Below are 14,268 nucleotides of genomic sequence, written 5' to 3'. Positions count from 1 at the left end.
AAGAAAATGCAGTAGATCCCAGCATGTATCTGGCTATGGCTAGGAATACAATAATATCTGGCTAGGAATACAATAATGCTCTCCCTGCTAAAAATCTTGCTTCTAGGTGTTGGTAAGATGCAAGTAATGAAGACTGTCCAGTTCTGGTCACTGTGTACAAAAACATGACTTAAACCTCTACCTGTTCCAGTTTTAAAAATAATCARTGAAATGGAGAACCTACCTTGAGGAAGCTGAGGAGATGTGGTAAAGGTCTGTTAGGAAAGATGAGGAAGGTAACCAACAGCACTAGCAGGAGAACAAATGTGTATAAACCTAATGAAAGGTGCATAGGCTGCAATTAGCAGATCTCTTAACTTGAGAGGTTCTGAAACAGCTTGGAGGAAGTGAGGGATGCTAACTACTTGACAATTTGAAAGTTTTTTGAGGAGTCTCAAGCAGTCAAATAGTATGACTCTGTATGCAGCCAGTAGGCTAGTCCTAGTCCTGATTCTGTATGTTTTTACTACTAGAAATTCATGTGGGACTTGGGCGTAGTGGTGGATGTTAGTGCACAGTTAATTTAAACAGGTATTTTGCTGCGTGAGTGAATGTTTTTCTGTTGAGTCCTGTGTTAATGCAATCTTGAGGTACTACGCTGTCGCAAGTATTTCAGAAGCAATTGGAGGTGCTGCCAAATTAACCCCAGGAATTCAGAARTCTTGAATTGTGTCCCTCAGTACTTTGATACAAGTCTTAAGTAATCARTTTACTTTGGTAAAATAGATTTAGGGTTTTGTTTATGGCTTTATGCCAGTATTAATTTGCATTTTTCGAGCTTATTCTCAGCCAGAAGGAGTAGAAACTGCTCTCAGGTGGAAACTGGTAGTCCCTTGACTGGAACTCTCTAGAAGCTGTGTCTGTAGGACACAGAAAAAAATGTGTTGTGAGATTTCACAACAYAGTAAAAATCAAGAGCATTTGTAATGTGGGGTTAGGCACACACAAACATGGTTAACTGTCTGAGCATCTACTAGCCTCAGAAGAAGATATATGTACCCTTTTGCTTGTGGCTATGGTATGTTGTTTTTTATTTCCATTTAAAAGTTTCCATCCTATATGGATACACAGCTTTTTGTAATCAACAACTTACTGTAGCYTTTAATCTTCTATTTGCTATGGCTTATCTATAGTGGCTAACACTGCTTTTCTTGGCAGTGCCTAGAATAATTTCTGTAAGTACAGTTGCTGGAGACAATTGCAGCAGGTGGCATCGTGCCTAGATATGACATAGCCCAGTTTCTTTATAGTCATTTCAAGAGTTCAATTCTCTCCTCAATATCTCTTTACAAAAGATGATTATTTGTAAGTGACGAAGAAGCAAATACTTCTTTGAGTTCATGTAAAGTGTTATTAGTCATATGTTAAAATTGTTGTCCATGAGAAATATTCTGCTGGAATAGTGTGTACAAACAGTTCGGGTTTTTTCTTCTTTTTTAATCAAATATCCATGAAAGGATTTTTGAAATGCTATTAAAAAATTCTTCTAAGGAAGAGTTTTACGGTAGTAAGGCTGTGTAATTTGCCATATCAGAATGACAGTAACTGGTATGGCACATCACTTCCTTGGCAAAATGAAGAGCCTAGGATCACTGTGGCAACAGATTGTATCTGTTTCACCTGTCTCTGCAATTTACTGAATGTTTTAAGAATAGTATATTTTTGCTTATGCCTGGTTGGGATAGATTAGAAGTCAGAATGGCAGAATATAGCAAGTCTCTATCTATTTTTATGGGTAGAGAGCAAATCTCACTGTGTTTAACCACAAGGGAAAAAACATTTCCTCCTGGAGTGTTCATACTCCCTATAAACAATTGTCTGTTTAGACTATTATGACACTTATGCTTTACAATTAAATTTGTATATTTAATGAACATACATAAAGAAATATTTATTCTCATCTAACTGGGCATTTTTGCCATTTTGAAAAGAGAAGGTACAAGACTGAATGACCTGCTACTTATACATGTGTATTAGAAGCCATATGAGATCCTGAAATCAGTGCAATAACAACAATAAGGCGGTCATGCAGAAGGCTTCAAATTGGRATATATAATACGATACTGCATTTGAGAAAATAGGTTTTAATATTTATAGAAAGTCATTATGTATAGATTATTTCAAATGTAAATACCAGTAGAGCATTTTGAAGGCAGCCTTCCATCAGTAATTTAATGTAAATTGTGTCAGTCGGTTCCAAACAAGTTTCAATTTGTTAAATTTGGCTTTGTGAGTTTTTTGAAGTTATTTCTTATTTTCTTTCTCATGGAAAGTATTTTCTTTGGTATTTTTGTTAGACTATCTTACAGTAAATTGATTACATCTTGGCTTTACTTGATCTGTAGCAGAAACCTCCACAGTTCTGTAAACCAGATGTTGCATTCAGTTTTCAGAAAGAGTTCTCGTTTGAAGACAAAGAAGAACTTGCAAAGAGCACAAAGGATATTGATGCTAATCTCTTAGCAGTACTTCCCAAAGGTAGGTAAAAGGGATATATATATTATGTACAACAAAAGTGGTGAAATTTAGTCTATGTGAGTGCAAAACACAGCTAAAATCACTTAGGCACAGATGTTTTGAAAATCAGTTTTATTTCCTTGTGTAGTGTGAACAGGGTATGAAACAGAAATCACTATGCTCTTTCATAAGTCCCTGTTATATCCATACTTTATAAAATTCTATTTTGTTTATTTAAAATAGATCAAGTAGTAGTTAATATTCAAAACTTCGGATAGGTTTATTTGTACAATTAGATTAATRCTAGATTCAGAGGTATTAACTTGGCTTGTAGTCTTAGATCTTTTCTAATCACCTTCAATGGATAGTTGACTCATTGTATTTATATGAACAACCATACAGCAGATTTCATCTCATATGCTAAAGGAGAATGAGACCGTCTTAGAGAAAAAGTAGAGGAAAACTGTACCCCAAACCCTTACCAGTAACTCTGTCTTACAGGCAGTTTCAGTTTAGCGATTCCACAAGTAGCTCGTGGCAAGCTTTTTGACTTGCGCCATCCACATAGTTAATTTGTTTGCAGTAGACAGTAAGTCTCACTGTAGTCCAATTATACTAGAGCTGGTGAGTCTGGCATAACATGTTTTCATTGTGTTTCCTGGCTCTCATTAGATTCTTCAACATTTTAAGGTTGAGGAAAAAAAATCTGGCAATTTTTAAAATTTTTTAGGGGAAAAATAATTTTTTAGGAAAAAAAAATCTGGCAATTTTTAAAATTTTTTAGGGGAAAAATAATTTTTTAGGAAAAAAATTAAAAAGACTTCTTTCTTAGTTTGAATAACTTATGAAAAAAACAGTGTCAATTTTGTCTTTGGATATAGTTGAGATAGAAGAGAGAACTGAAATTCTCTTGAATTATTCAGAGAAAACAGCAGTCTATTTGCAAATAGTTCTTGCAAGCTATTTTGAATAAAGGATGGCATTTGAATGAACTGAAGGACTATRCATAACTAGCATAAAGATACTACCTTTACCCAGGCTATGTTGGAGAACTTAGAACTTTAACTACAACTATTTATGCTTGTCAAAGTAGAAGGCTAGATTTGCTTATCCCAGCAGAGTGGAACTAACTGGATTTTTCTTTCATATGTTTTTTTGCAGAGTTTCTTTAGAAAGGAACTCTTCTTCAAACATAACATTTAAGTGATGTTTGTGTAATATTATTAAAAATGCTTAGAAAGAGATTTTGCTGACACAATGATGGAATAAAAAAATACTCATCATACAGATTTTTGTGAGCGCCAGTCAGTAAGAGTGAATAGTCCTTAATTATTCCATAATTATGCTTATTCCTTAATAATGTCATAATGATGGCCAAGATGGGCACTAAGTTAATGTGAAAGAAAACTTGAAAAACTTGAAAAACTTTCTCCAGAAGTTGCTTTTCAGTGAACTGATTTCTACTCCAAGGTGTCTCTTTCCTAAGAAATGATTCTTGTAACAAAGGCTTTGTTACAAAGGATTTGGTGTGTGCTAGACTTACGAAAAGGTTAACTGTGGTAGCTGACGGTTGCATTCTGAAGGGACTGCTTGCAGCCAAGCACTTACTGAAAATCCAGGATGTTTGCCCTAGCAACTTACAGCAGCAGCAGACTTTGATCAAAATTTTGACAAGTTGCAAAATGGGGCAAATAYATTAAATTTTCAACTGATACAGACTAAACTGGGGTTCAGAGAGTCAAGCTGAAGTCTGACATACTGCTTTCTGCAATTAAGCATTAAATGGATGACCATGCCCATGATAGTGTAAACAGAAGGTAAATGCTTCCCYAACCTGGCTTGTAGAAATCCTCTTTTGGGGGTGAGGAGCGGAAGAAGAGGCCAGTAAGCTTTGCTGTTGTGTAAAATTTTTCTCAAAATGAAAATGTTTATCCTTGCGTTGCAGTAGTACTATCTATATCTGAGAAGTTTATGCTTCTGGCAGGTAAATTTTGATCTACCTTTATGCTGACTTTATAAACCCTTTTGCCCTCCCTCTGATAGGGACTTCTGAAAGACTTCGTGTTTTTCTAATTTCCTTATTTTATTTTATTTCCTTTTTATAAGATGCACTCCAAATATACATGTGTTTTATTCTGAGGTCAGGCATGCAACAACTCAGCTCTTGCTARGTGACTGGTGTTATAAGGTAAATTCTGCTCAGAAAGTCTACAGTTACCAAAATCTAGATGCCTCTTAACAGGTGCCTTAGAACATATTCTACTCCAGTGTTCTACTTAACATTATTTTAAATTAAAGCCTAAAGTCCAGAGCCATTCCTGAGTGTTGCTGCTCTTCCTCTTGCCCTTAACGGTAAAGACCAAGAATCCAAGAATGATAATGAAATGTTTTGACATAAAGTTACTTATATAGGAGATTTTAATGTGAAATGAATTATTTTTATACTTCTTAATATTTTCTTGCATACTTTAAGAATCAGATTTGGGTGCKGCTGTAAGGTAGGTGTTATCCTCTATCACTGTCATTGGTGTTTTTTGAAGTAGTGTAGTTTAGCTGGTCTTGTGGTAAAACACCCATAAACAGATAAGGAATTGGCATCAGCATAGTTGAGTTGCAAGCTAGAAAGGAGAAACCTAACCATCTAAGCTTGCAGGAACCAACCAATGTCCTTGGAAGAGAAATTTCTCCAACAAGTTTGCAATTTTTGAATTTCAGTATTTTATTCAGCAAAAAGAAATCACTACAGTAAAATACTTATTGCACATTTCCCTTTTTGAGGGGAAGGGGGGCAGAAGGAGGGAATATTGCTGAAACTGCTTTTGAAAGAAGCTCCTCCRGTGTTGGCCAACCTGACAGAAATTACTGTCTGGAATCTCAAGTGTGGAAGAAGTGTAATGCCGTATAGAGTAGTCCCATGCTATTTTTGACTCATCTTGTTTGGGAAGGTGTTGGAGAGATGCTTTAGGAGTCCAGTGCTCTTTTTAGGCCCGCAAAGCAGTAGCAGAATCTCTGGAACTTCAGCTAACACTTAGCAACAGGGCGTTGAGCTACTGCTGCTAGGAGTGCTTTGAATGTTCCACATTTCTCATAGGCAGATGACTTAGGTTAAAATGCTTAAGCTTTTTTTTTTTTTTTTTTTTTTTTTCTATTTTTGGAAAGGGGACTTTATTATATGAAGTTGTTGGTTTTAGGGACTGTAAAAATCAGTAACTGGGGAAGAAAAATGATGAGGGTCTGGATGGAACGTGGTTTTTAACTGTGAACTAYGGAAGCCTTTGACCTGTCTAAAGAGGCAGAACAATTACTGCTTTTTGTTTTGACCATTTTATGTATGTATAACCAAGAGAGAGAGTAGCAAAACCCTAATAACTGAAGGAACAAATTTAAACAAAAGTAGATCTGACAGACATAAAAGCAAAGAGTTTGAGAAGTGATTTCCTTGTGAATGGGAGATGAAGGTGAGGCTCCTGTGGATAAGGGCAGAAGTGGGAACTACTTGAGCAGTCTGCATTGAGAGAAATATCTACAAAAAAGACACAGTGTAAGGGCTCATCTCTGCTTTGACATTAGCTTGAGATGTAACTTTAGGATTGGCCCAATTCAAGTCTTATCCATCTCTGAGAGCTCTGCTTGGAGCTCACTGGCTTTCAGCAACTCTCCTAACTTACACTGTCAACTTGGTCAACAATATAGACTTAAATCTGCTTACTTAAGGTTTGCATCAAAAAGGGGTTAGCACGGTTTAGAAGCTGTGTACTTACACACTCTGTGCGGCTAGTCACATCAAATGCATATATATTAGATTTTTCTTGTCATGGTGTCAATCTGTTTGAGCTAACCTGACTTGAGAAACTCAGATGGTAGCTCGACTCTGCTTTCTGCACAGATGTAGACAAAAGGAGGAGTTTCGGAGAGTGCCCCAGATGATCTTTCCATTGTTAATCCCACATTCCTTGTAGGCACCTCTCTGTAGTCTGAGACACTATATTCATACCTCATTAATTTGCTTCTGTCAGTACTTGTGACCTATTTCTGCTGACCCGAGGCATTTTACGTGGAATCCTAGTAGCTTYTCAGCACGTGGTGAAGTTGGTATGACAGCTGATGTCAGAAGTATCTGTCTGTACCTGGGGCTATGAGGTGTAAGTGCTGGTATTGATTACAGAAAATGGATGTGTATCTGCTGTGCGGGAACCCTGGCCTACTTATGCACAAAAGTCCTAGCAGTAAAAAAGGAAGCAGGAGAGAAAGTGTGGCTTACCTTTAAAACAGAGGTAGTGGGAGGTAATTTCAGTAATGTTTAATTGTTTACTTTAACTATCTAAAGCTATGAAGTCTTGTAAGAAAAAGTTGATGGATCCATTTCCACAGTGGTGTGGAACAGTGGCTTGCAGAAACACTGAGACATCAGGCTTTTCTGATGGCCATGCAGGGCTGATCTAGCAGCTTGATTTAAATTTTGCTCCCTGGTTCAATGGGATCAGAACCCGGCCGGGGTGGGAGTGAGGTAGAAGCAAAGGGAGGCATTTGCACACACTGCTTTTAGCTCTGCATGTTTGCTAATGCAGTGATATTTGGGGGCTTTAGAAACCCACTCCCCTACACACACCTCCATTGCATCCCTTGTCAACTTGGATGATTTTTCTTCCTGGTGGAAAGAAGTCACACCGCAGTTTGTTTATATAGCACTCTGCTTCAGTGTAGTTTGCAAACATCACTGGTAGCTGTTCCCATATATACAGGGATTACTTCACCCATCATGCCTCCCGTTGGTTCACTACTATTTTGTGAGCTGTGACAAATGTCTGCTAGCACATAACATGACCAAACAGTTTAGGGCAAGAGAAGGAAAGCACATCCAACTAAAACACAAGGGAAAATCAGCCAAGGAGACAGTGATTAACCATGCAGGAATACAGTGAGAGTGCGTAGGAATTTTCACATGTTGTCTCTAATCATAGACTTGTTYGATATAAAGGAGTGGAGGGGAAGTACAGAGTAGTGTTTTTCTTTAGACATAGCATCTTTTAATCACTAACCTTTATATAGATAAAATAAGCTGTAATTCCRTATTACCTGGTTTTGGAGCAGGAAACACTTGCATGTACATTGACCTCTGCTAATGAAAACATAACTTGCCCAGTTTACACTAGGTCTTGAAAACTGTTAGGGTGTTGTAACAGAGTCCAGTTTAGCCTGGAAGGACTTGGAGGACACCTCACTGTTTAAATATTTTCCTAATGCATTTTTGACTGAGAAAGCATAACTAAGAAACCAAAAGGAAAATGCTTATTCCCAGGCAAAAACTATGTGAAAACTCTTAATTTGTTTGGCTGTTCCTTCTTATTTTGAAGCATTTTGACAAGTTTCTGTGAGCTTCTAAAACTTATTAGTTTATAAACTGTATAATCTTTTGTTGTCTCAGTTTCAGAATTAAGAAAACTCTTTGAACCAAACAACCAAGATATTTTGGAAATGAAAAGGTAAAAAAGTCTTTAGTCTGTTTAAAGGAAAAAATAAAAAATAAAAGAATAGCTTGTTTTGTTACCTGCTCTTAGAAACCCTCTCCTCAAATCTTCAAAGATGTCTATATTCACATTTTTCACATCTTTTTCAGAAAAGAGAGAATAGCTAGACGCTTAGAGGGAATTGAAAATGATACACAACCCATGCTTCTACAAAGCTGTCCAGGATCAGTCACACACCGTTTACTAGAAGAAGATACACCAAGATACATGCGTGCAACTGATCCATATAGTCCCCACTTAGGTAGGTAATGTGTGTCAGTCAATCTTGCATTGCTAAATTACTTCATTTCCTGTCCCATCACATGCACAGTAGGTGGAGTGTTTTATAGAAGAGCTATGGTCAGGTTTGTTTTAACTTGCCTTTTAATTCACTCTGACATTCTTGTTATTTTAAAACAATACAGATAATGGACCTTTTCCAAACAACAATTTAATACAAGACCTTTAAAGGACTCTAATTAATACACACTTCTTAATCACTGCTATGTGCTTTTAGAGAAAAGTGCAAAAAAGGTATCTGTACAATTCACTAGAACGTTGTGGTTTGTAGAAAAATAAAAAACGCTTACCCACTTAATATGAATGGTGGGTGAGGTAGTCTGAGTTTTGAGAGGGAATTGCTCTTATATGTTTTCCTTTTGGCAGGAAGATCAAATGAAGAGGAGGAAACTTCTGATTCTTCTGTAGAGAAGCAACCCAGATCATCTAGATATCGAGCAGAAATCACAGGAGGAAGTACAGAGCCTTTGTATAGCACAGGAAACATGGATGCCCAGGGACTAGAGTCAAAAGCAGAAAGAATTGCTAGGTACAAGGCAGAGAGGCGACGCCAGCTGGCAGAGAAATACGGATTATCTCTTGATTCTGATTTGGATTACGATTACTCGTCCAGATATACAAGGGCAAGGAAAGATCCTGACACTRTGGAAAGAAAGGGAGTGAAAAGTGAAAGGCAAGATGATGAAAGCAAGGACTGTAGCTCCTTGTATTCTTCCAGGACTGAGCCAAAGGAGTTAAAGGGTGTGATTTCTGAATCCAAGGAGCACTCCAGCCATGAGAAGGACGGTGTTTCAGATAAAGAAGAGCTCTCAAAGGAGGAAAGTGGTAAAAAAGCAGAGGATGTTAGTGCCATTAGACAGGCTTGTGACCCTTCAGCCACCTTGGATAGTTCTCTCTCTCTCTCACTTTCTGGACGAGAATCTTCCTCCTATAACGAAGTGCCAATATCGCCAAAGCAAACCCCCAGAGAGTCCCGTTCTTCACCAAAGCAGGCAGCCTCACCAATCCATTTGCAGAATGAGCAGCCCTTGCACAGTGACATCAGACAGGGGTAAGTGTGAGTGGCGGTAGTGGTGTTTGTACAGTGTGATACTTCAACAGGAATATTCTCTGCAGCAGTGTCTGCAATATTTATGAAAAAATATTTCCCTTTCTTCAGTGGCTTTTGGATGTGTCAGGTTCAGTTCTTGTTTTAGATTGGTTGGGGCTGTGGAATTAGTATTTTTGATGCAAGGAAGTAAGTACGCATTACTTCTATTACAAAAGTACTTGGTTTTCTTTTATATTTACAGAATTTTTGCTAAAAATTAGGCCCTCTCKGGAGAAAGATAACTTAAATTTGAGGTATTTGCTTAAACTAGAAATGGGAGTAGTCACAGTTCTAAATGTTCATCGTTTTTCATTACCTGGTATAGCAACCCTTGAATTTTTTTCTTTTTCTTTTTTTTTTCCTCCCTTCATCCCTCTCTATCCTGCCACTTTTTTCCAAGTAGAGGCAAATTATTTTTCAAGGAAGACTTCAATAGGTTCGTGACAGTTTCTGCCAAAATAAAACAGAGGTCTTGACTTAAAAGCTGAAGTGTGTCTTGGGTCAGTTGAAACAATAGTTGACTTACTTTCCTGCTGTGAGAGCATAAWACCCTTTTAAACAGTGATGTTTAATCTTCCAGATAACATCAGGGTACATATATGAAGGGGGAAAGGGGAGGGTTAAAATTCCATGCTGAATTTGCAAAACATAGCCTCCCTTGCGGTATGCTAAATTACTTCAGATTTGAGAAATAAAATGCAGTAATAGGGTAACCTGATTCTTCAGGGCAGGGAAGGGAATTCGTTTTCACTTTAAAACTGTAATGTAAAAACAGAGTATCAAAGTGTTATACTAACTGAAAATAAGACTTGACTAACAACTTTCAAAAAGTATTTTTTAAGTGTAATTCTTTAATTTCTAAGTCAATATATGAAAAATAATCACTAAAGTTATGTTAGTGTAGCAGATAAACATGGTATAATGTGTAGTGAGGCCTTTGCTGTCAAGAGATCTCTRTCATGCAGAGTGATGCTGACCATTTCTGGACAACTGAAATGAAGCAGCATAAGCTGAACAGTTTACACATTTTACGGACTTAACTATAGAAAGAATGAGTTCAGAAACAAATCACCTTGACTTGATTTCTTTATCCTTTCCATCATAATCACAAAACTTGATTTTTCATTTGAATGTCATTAAACAATTACAAGTTTCTTTATTAAATGATATAAGCACACATTAAATTTTGAATGAGAAAGCAATCTTCCATATCAAAGCATAACAATTCTGGTAGATTGATCAAATCATCTGTTTACCTGTAAGCTATTGAAATGTACTTAGTCTCAGTTTGTTTCAGTTCATTGAATAAGACACACTGGTAGCTTTTTAATAATTTTGTCGGAGTTTTCTGTTATTCAAGTGACTTGTAACCCTGGTCATCTTTTACATGGATACTTAGATATATTAGCTATCATTGGATTCTAACAATTAAGCCGAAGTTTTAAAGGAATACTGTTTTTTCAAGAAAACTGTCACAGAGGAAATTGAAGATAGTTAMTTCTAAAGCATATAGTCACTTTTGGCTTATGTTTTAAGCTTACAGTTCTGCTACTGCAGTAAGAAAAGCGTTGATCTCAAGATCATGCATACAACTGAGAACCAGGTTGCACTGAAATTCCTTGAGCTAATATATTCCAGGCTCCAGAGGCTTGTCTCTGAAGCAGTTTCAAGTCAGATACTACAAAATATTATACCTTATCTTCAAATGGTCAATTTGTAAATAAATCTCTCTTGACTGATCCAATTACTGATAGGAAGGGATATTGGAACAACTAGAAGGAAGAGCTTCAGTAAGTTCATTCTTTGTTTTGTAAGTCATTTTCTTGTTTTTTTAGGTGAAGGGACCCAATTTTTAGTCTTAGGAAGAGAAGAGACTAGCTTATTGGATCTTAGAGCCAAGAGCATGTCTGCTGCTGTGAAAAGGGGGATTTATTTTCTTTACTCTCATTAAGCAATCCTAATCTCTATTGCTGTGAGGGGAAAGCAATGAAATGCTGAACAACGAAATGCTTCCTGGGTTGTTAAGTCGTCCCCCACTAAGAGAAGTTCTGCTACCCAGATGATGGGGCAGCAGTTGTCCTGATGACACAGTGTGCTGACTCTGTAGAGAACCACCTAAACTGAAAGCTCCTTTCCTGAKCAGCTTCCCATTTGGAGAAGTTTTTAAATTTCCCTCTTTTGAARAACAAGGTCTTGTCTTCATAAAACAGTTTACCAAAATTTGTGCCCTAAAATAGTCATAGCTAGGTAGTGTGTGGGTTGTTAKGCTTTGTTTTTGTTTTGTTTTTCTAGTGCAGCTCTATAAAGCATTTGGACGGAACTGGTCAATAGCAAATTCAGACCAGACAGGGCAGTGGCATTATCCAGGCATTCATGAATTCCAGCTGTTTTTCTTCAAAGCTGCCACTTCTAGCAATATCTATTTTTATGATACAAGATGCTGCAAAAGTTGCGCTGAACAGAAATAATTAAGGAAGGAATATATTTAATGGGGACAAAACCTGTGGTTCTGTCCTGCCTGTAGTGAGATGATTTTTACTGCTCTACAGTAGCTCCATGCTAACAAATGACAGACTGGGGCAAAAGCAACAGGCAGAAGKCATAACTTGCCGTAAATTGATGATTGCATCATTACCAAATTCAGATTCTTTCTAGATGAGAATTGGGTCAGTATTTGGTAAAAACAAGTTTCTTRCAATTACTGTCTTTCATATCTTTTTAAAGAAAAACATCTGCACACACTAAGACATCRTGTCGTTTCTTACAGTAGGCAAGAGCGTAAACTGAGGGATTGGTCTCCTGTTTGGATACCTTTGTAGACATTAAGCCAAGTTACCAAAAGGCCATTCTTATTCAAATACCTCAACAGCTTCCTGTGGTAGGGTGCACTCATGTGTGCAATGTGCAGAGATTTAAGAATGGTCTCTCAGAAACACTTGTCATGGTTTCTGAATGGCAGAGAAGTCATTACCTATTTCCGTGCAGTCTGTTTAACGTTATTATGTGGTAATATCAAATAAGGCCATTTGCACAAGTGAAAATACTGGTTACAGCCCGCTTGCCAGATAGCTGCCTTTTTGAAATCAGTTTCATGTTACAAGTGTTGAAAAACTGTTTTTGCTCAATGTAAGTTTGCTAAGTTCAAATAAGAGAACAACTTAACTTGCTTTGGAATACRTATGAAATCCTTGTGCCTTCAGTCCTAAGAAGATTTAATAATTAATCCTATTATCCGTCACTGAGAAGACCAAAAAAAGCACTGAGAAGATATCGTGTGACATTGTCTGCATTTTGCTGCCGAAGTTCTGATTAACCCTAAATGCAAAACACGGCTTGCGTTCTTCTGCCTGCTCTCTTCAAAGGATGAATGGTCAAGTACAAATAACTGCTGCTCGTGCCCACTGCTGAATGTGCCAAAGTACATGTACATGCCAGTAAGAGACTGGAAGAAAGTTTACTTGCTTCAAAGCAATTTAAGCTACTGGATCAACTTCTGTGGAAGGTGTTCGTCTCCTATTTGGTGAATGCCTTCAAGGACTGTTTGAGAGGAAAAACAAAAGTTGTTTTAGCAGCCAGTGGTTGACTTTTGTAACAAACTTGCTTTGGATAAGGTGACAGTTGTGAGTGAGGTCTCAAAATAACAGTGCATTTTCTGCAAATTTTCTGAAAAAAAAAGAAAAAAGAAAAGCAGTTTGTCTTAAGTAGGCCCTTATTCAACTGATCTTATTAAAGGCCAGCTAAGACAAATTGAAGCAAGTGATTTGGAGCTCCAATTCAGCTGTTTGGTGGGATTTTAATTCCAACAAGCTCTGTTGTAATTCGAGGAGTCGCTTCGGCCCTGCCGTGGGGAAGGGAAAGCAGCCTGGCCGCCGCTTGTCCTTCCCGGGCGGTTGGCTTGCGAGCCTTAGTGCCACCTGAGAGCGTGTGGTTACAGGCCTAGACGTACTTTGCTGCTGCTGCTGAGGGGCTGTAAATTAAGGTGGGCATTAGAACAGCTTTTGAGAAAGTATGCAGTGAGCCTGCGTACGTTTTTTCCTTTGGGGCTTTTAAAAGTTTGTAGGGTGTTTTTTTTTTTTTTTTTTTTGTTCTGTTTCTGTTTTGGGGGTAAAGTTAAGAAAATGAGAGGGAGTTGGGGGCTCTCTTTGTTCTTCAAGTTTTTAGTTTCCGCAGCGATCCAATGCCGCAGTGTATGTTTGGGGAGAGGAGTTCCAGCAGCCCCTCCAAGCTTTTGGGAAGCGTGGTACTACCACCTGCATTTCTAACCTCATTAAGTTTGTCTTACTCCTTCATTTTGCCCCAGTCRGCTCTTACAGGTCACAAATGAAAGAAGTGGTTTGAGTGAAGTGTAGAGGCAGTGTTGCACATGCCCTTGAAACTGGTCTGCGAAGGCAAAGCAGCTATAGGATGCTACTTTTGCCATTCACTTTTTGAATTCTGGGCAGTGTACGCTTGGTGAACTCACCTTTACAAAATACTTCGTATTCAGAAAAACTTTTTAGATACTTGTGGAAAAAAAATGGAGGTTTGTTTCTAAGTTCATCACCTTACAATTCGATTAATATGTTGTACTTTTCATGAACAGTTCTCTATAATTGACTAATTTAAAAAAAGGTGGTTTTGAGGTGGAGGAGTGGGGTGGGARGAGTGGGAGAAAAGAGTGAGCATGTGTTGATGTCTTCCCAGAAATTATTTGAAGTTCTGTTTTCTGTAGTAGTGCAGGGAAAGCAAAACCTGAATGGTTCCTTCAGAAAGATTCGGAAGGGGACACACCTTCACTTATCAGCTGGCCTTCCAGGTATCATAAAGTGCAGCTGCGTGGCTAACAGACTATAAACCTGCCCTTTCTTCCCCTTTTCCCTGTTGTCATTTAACACT

At 37.8% G+C, this 14,268-nt stretch overlaps 1 protein-coding gene across 1 annotated transcript in view; it reads left to right on the top strand.

Moving 5' to 3' along the window:
- The window catches only part of LOC146588221 (supervillin-like), a 78,991-nt gene that overhangs the window by 40,866 nt on the left and 23,857 nt on the right, over positions 1-14,268 (top strand). The window contains exons 3-7 of the mRNA XM_085318313.1: positions 2,426-2,517; positions 7,922-7,979; positions 8,114-8,265; positions 8,670-9,354; positions 14,105-14,188. Coding sequence (XP_085174439.1) covers positions 2,426-2,517; positions 7,922-7,979; positions 8,114-8,265; positions 8,670-9,354; positions 14,105-14,188 — 1,071 coding nt within the window. The remainder of the gene's footprint in view (positions 1-2,425; positions 2,518-7,921; positions 7,980-8,113; positions 8,266-8,669; positions 9,355-14,104; positions 14,189-14,268) is intronic.

The sequence above is a fragment of the Rhea americana genome, unplaced genomic scaffold (assembly GCF_003343005.1).
Source record: "Rhea americana isolate MKP2758 unplaced genomic scaffold, rheAme1 scaffold_53, whole genome shotgun sequence".
Taxonomy (NCBI): domain Eukaryota; kingdom Metazoa; phylum Chordata; class Aves; order Rheiformes; family Rheidae; genus Rhea; species Rhea americana.
Note: the sequence above shows the minus strand (reverse complement) of the source record. Positions and strands in the feature narration are given on the sequence as shown.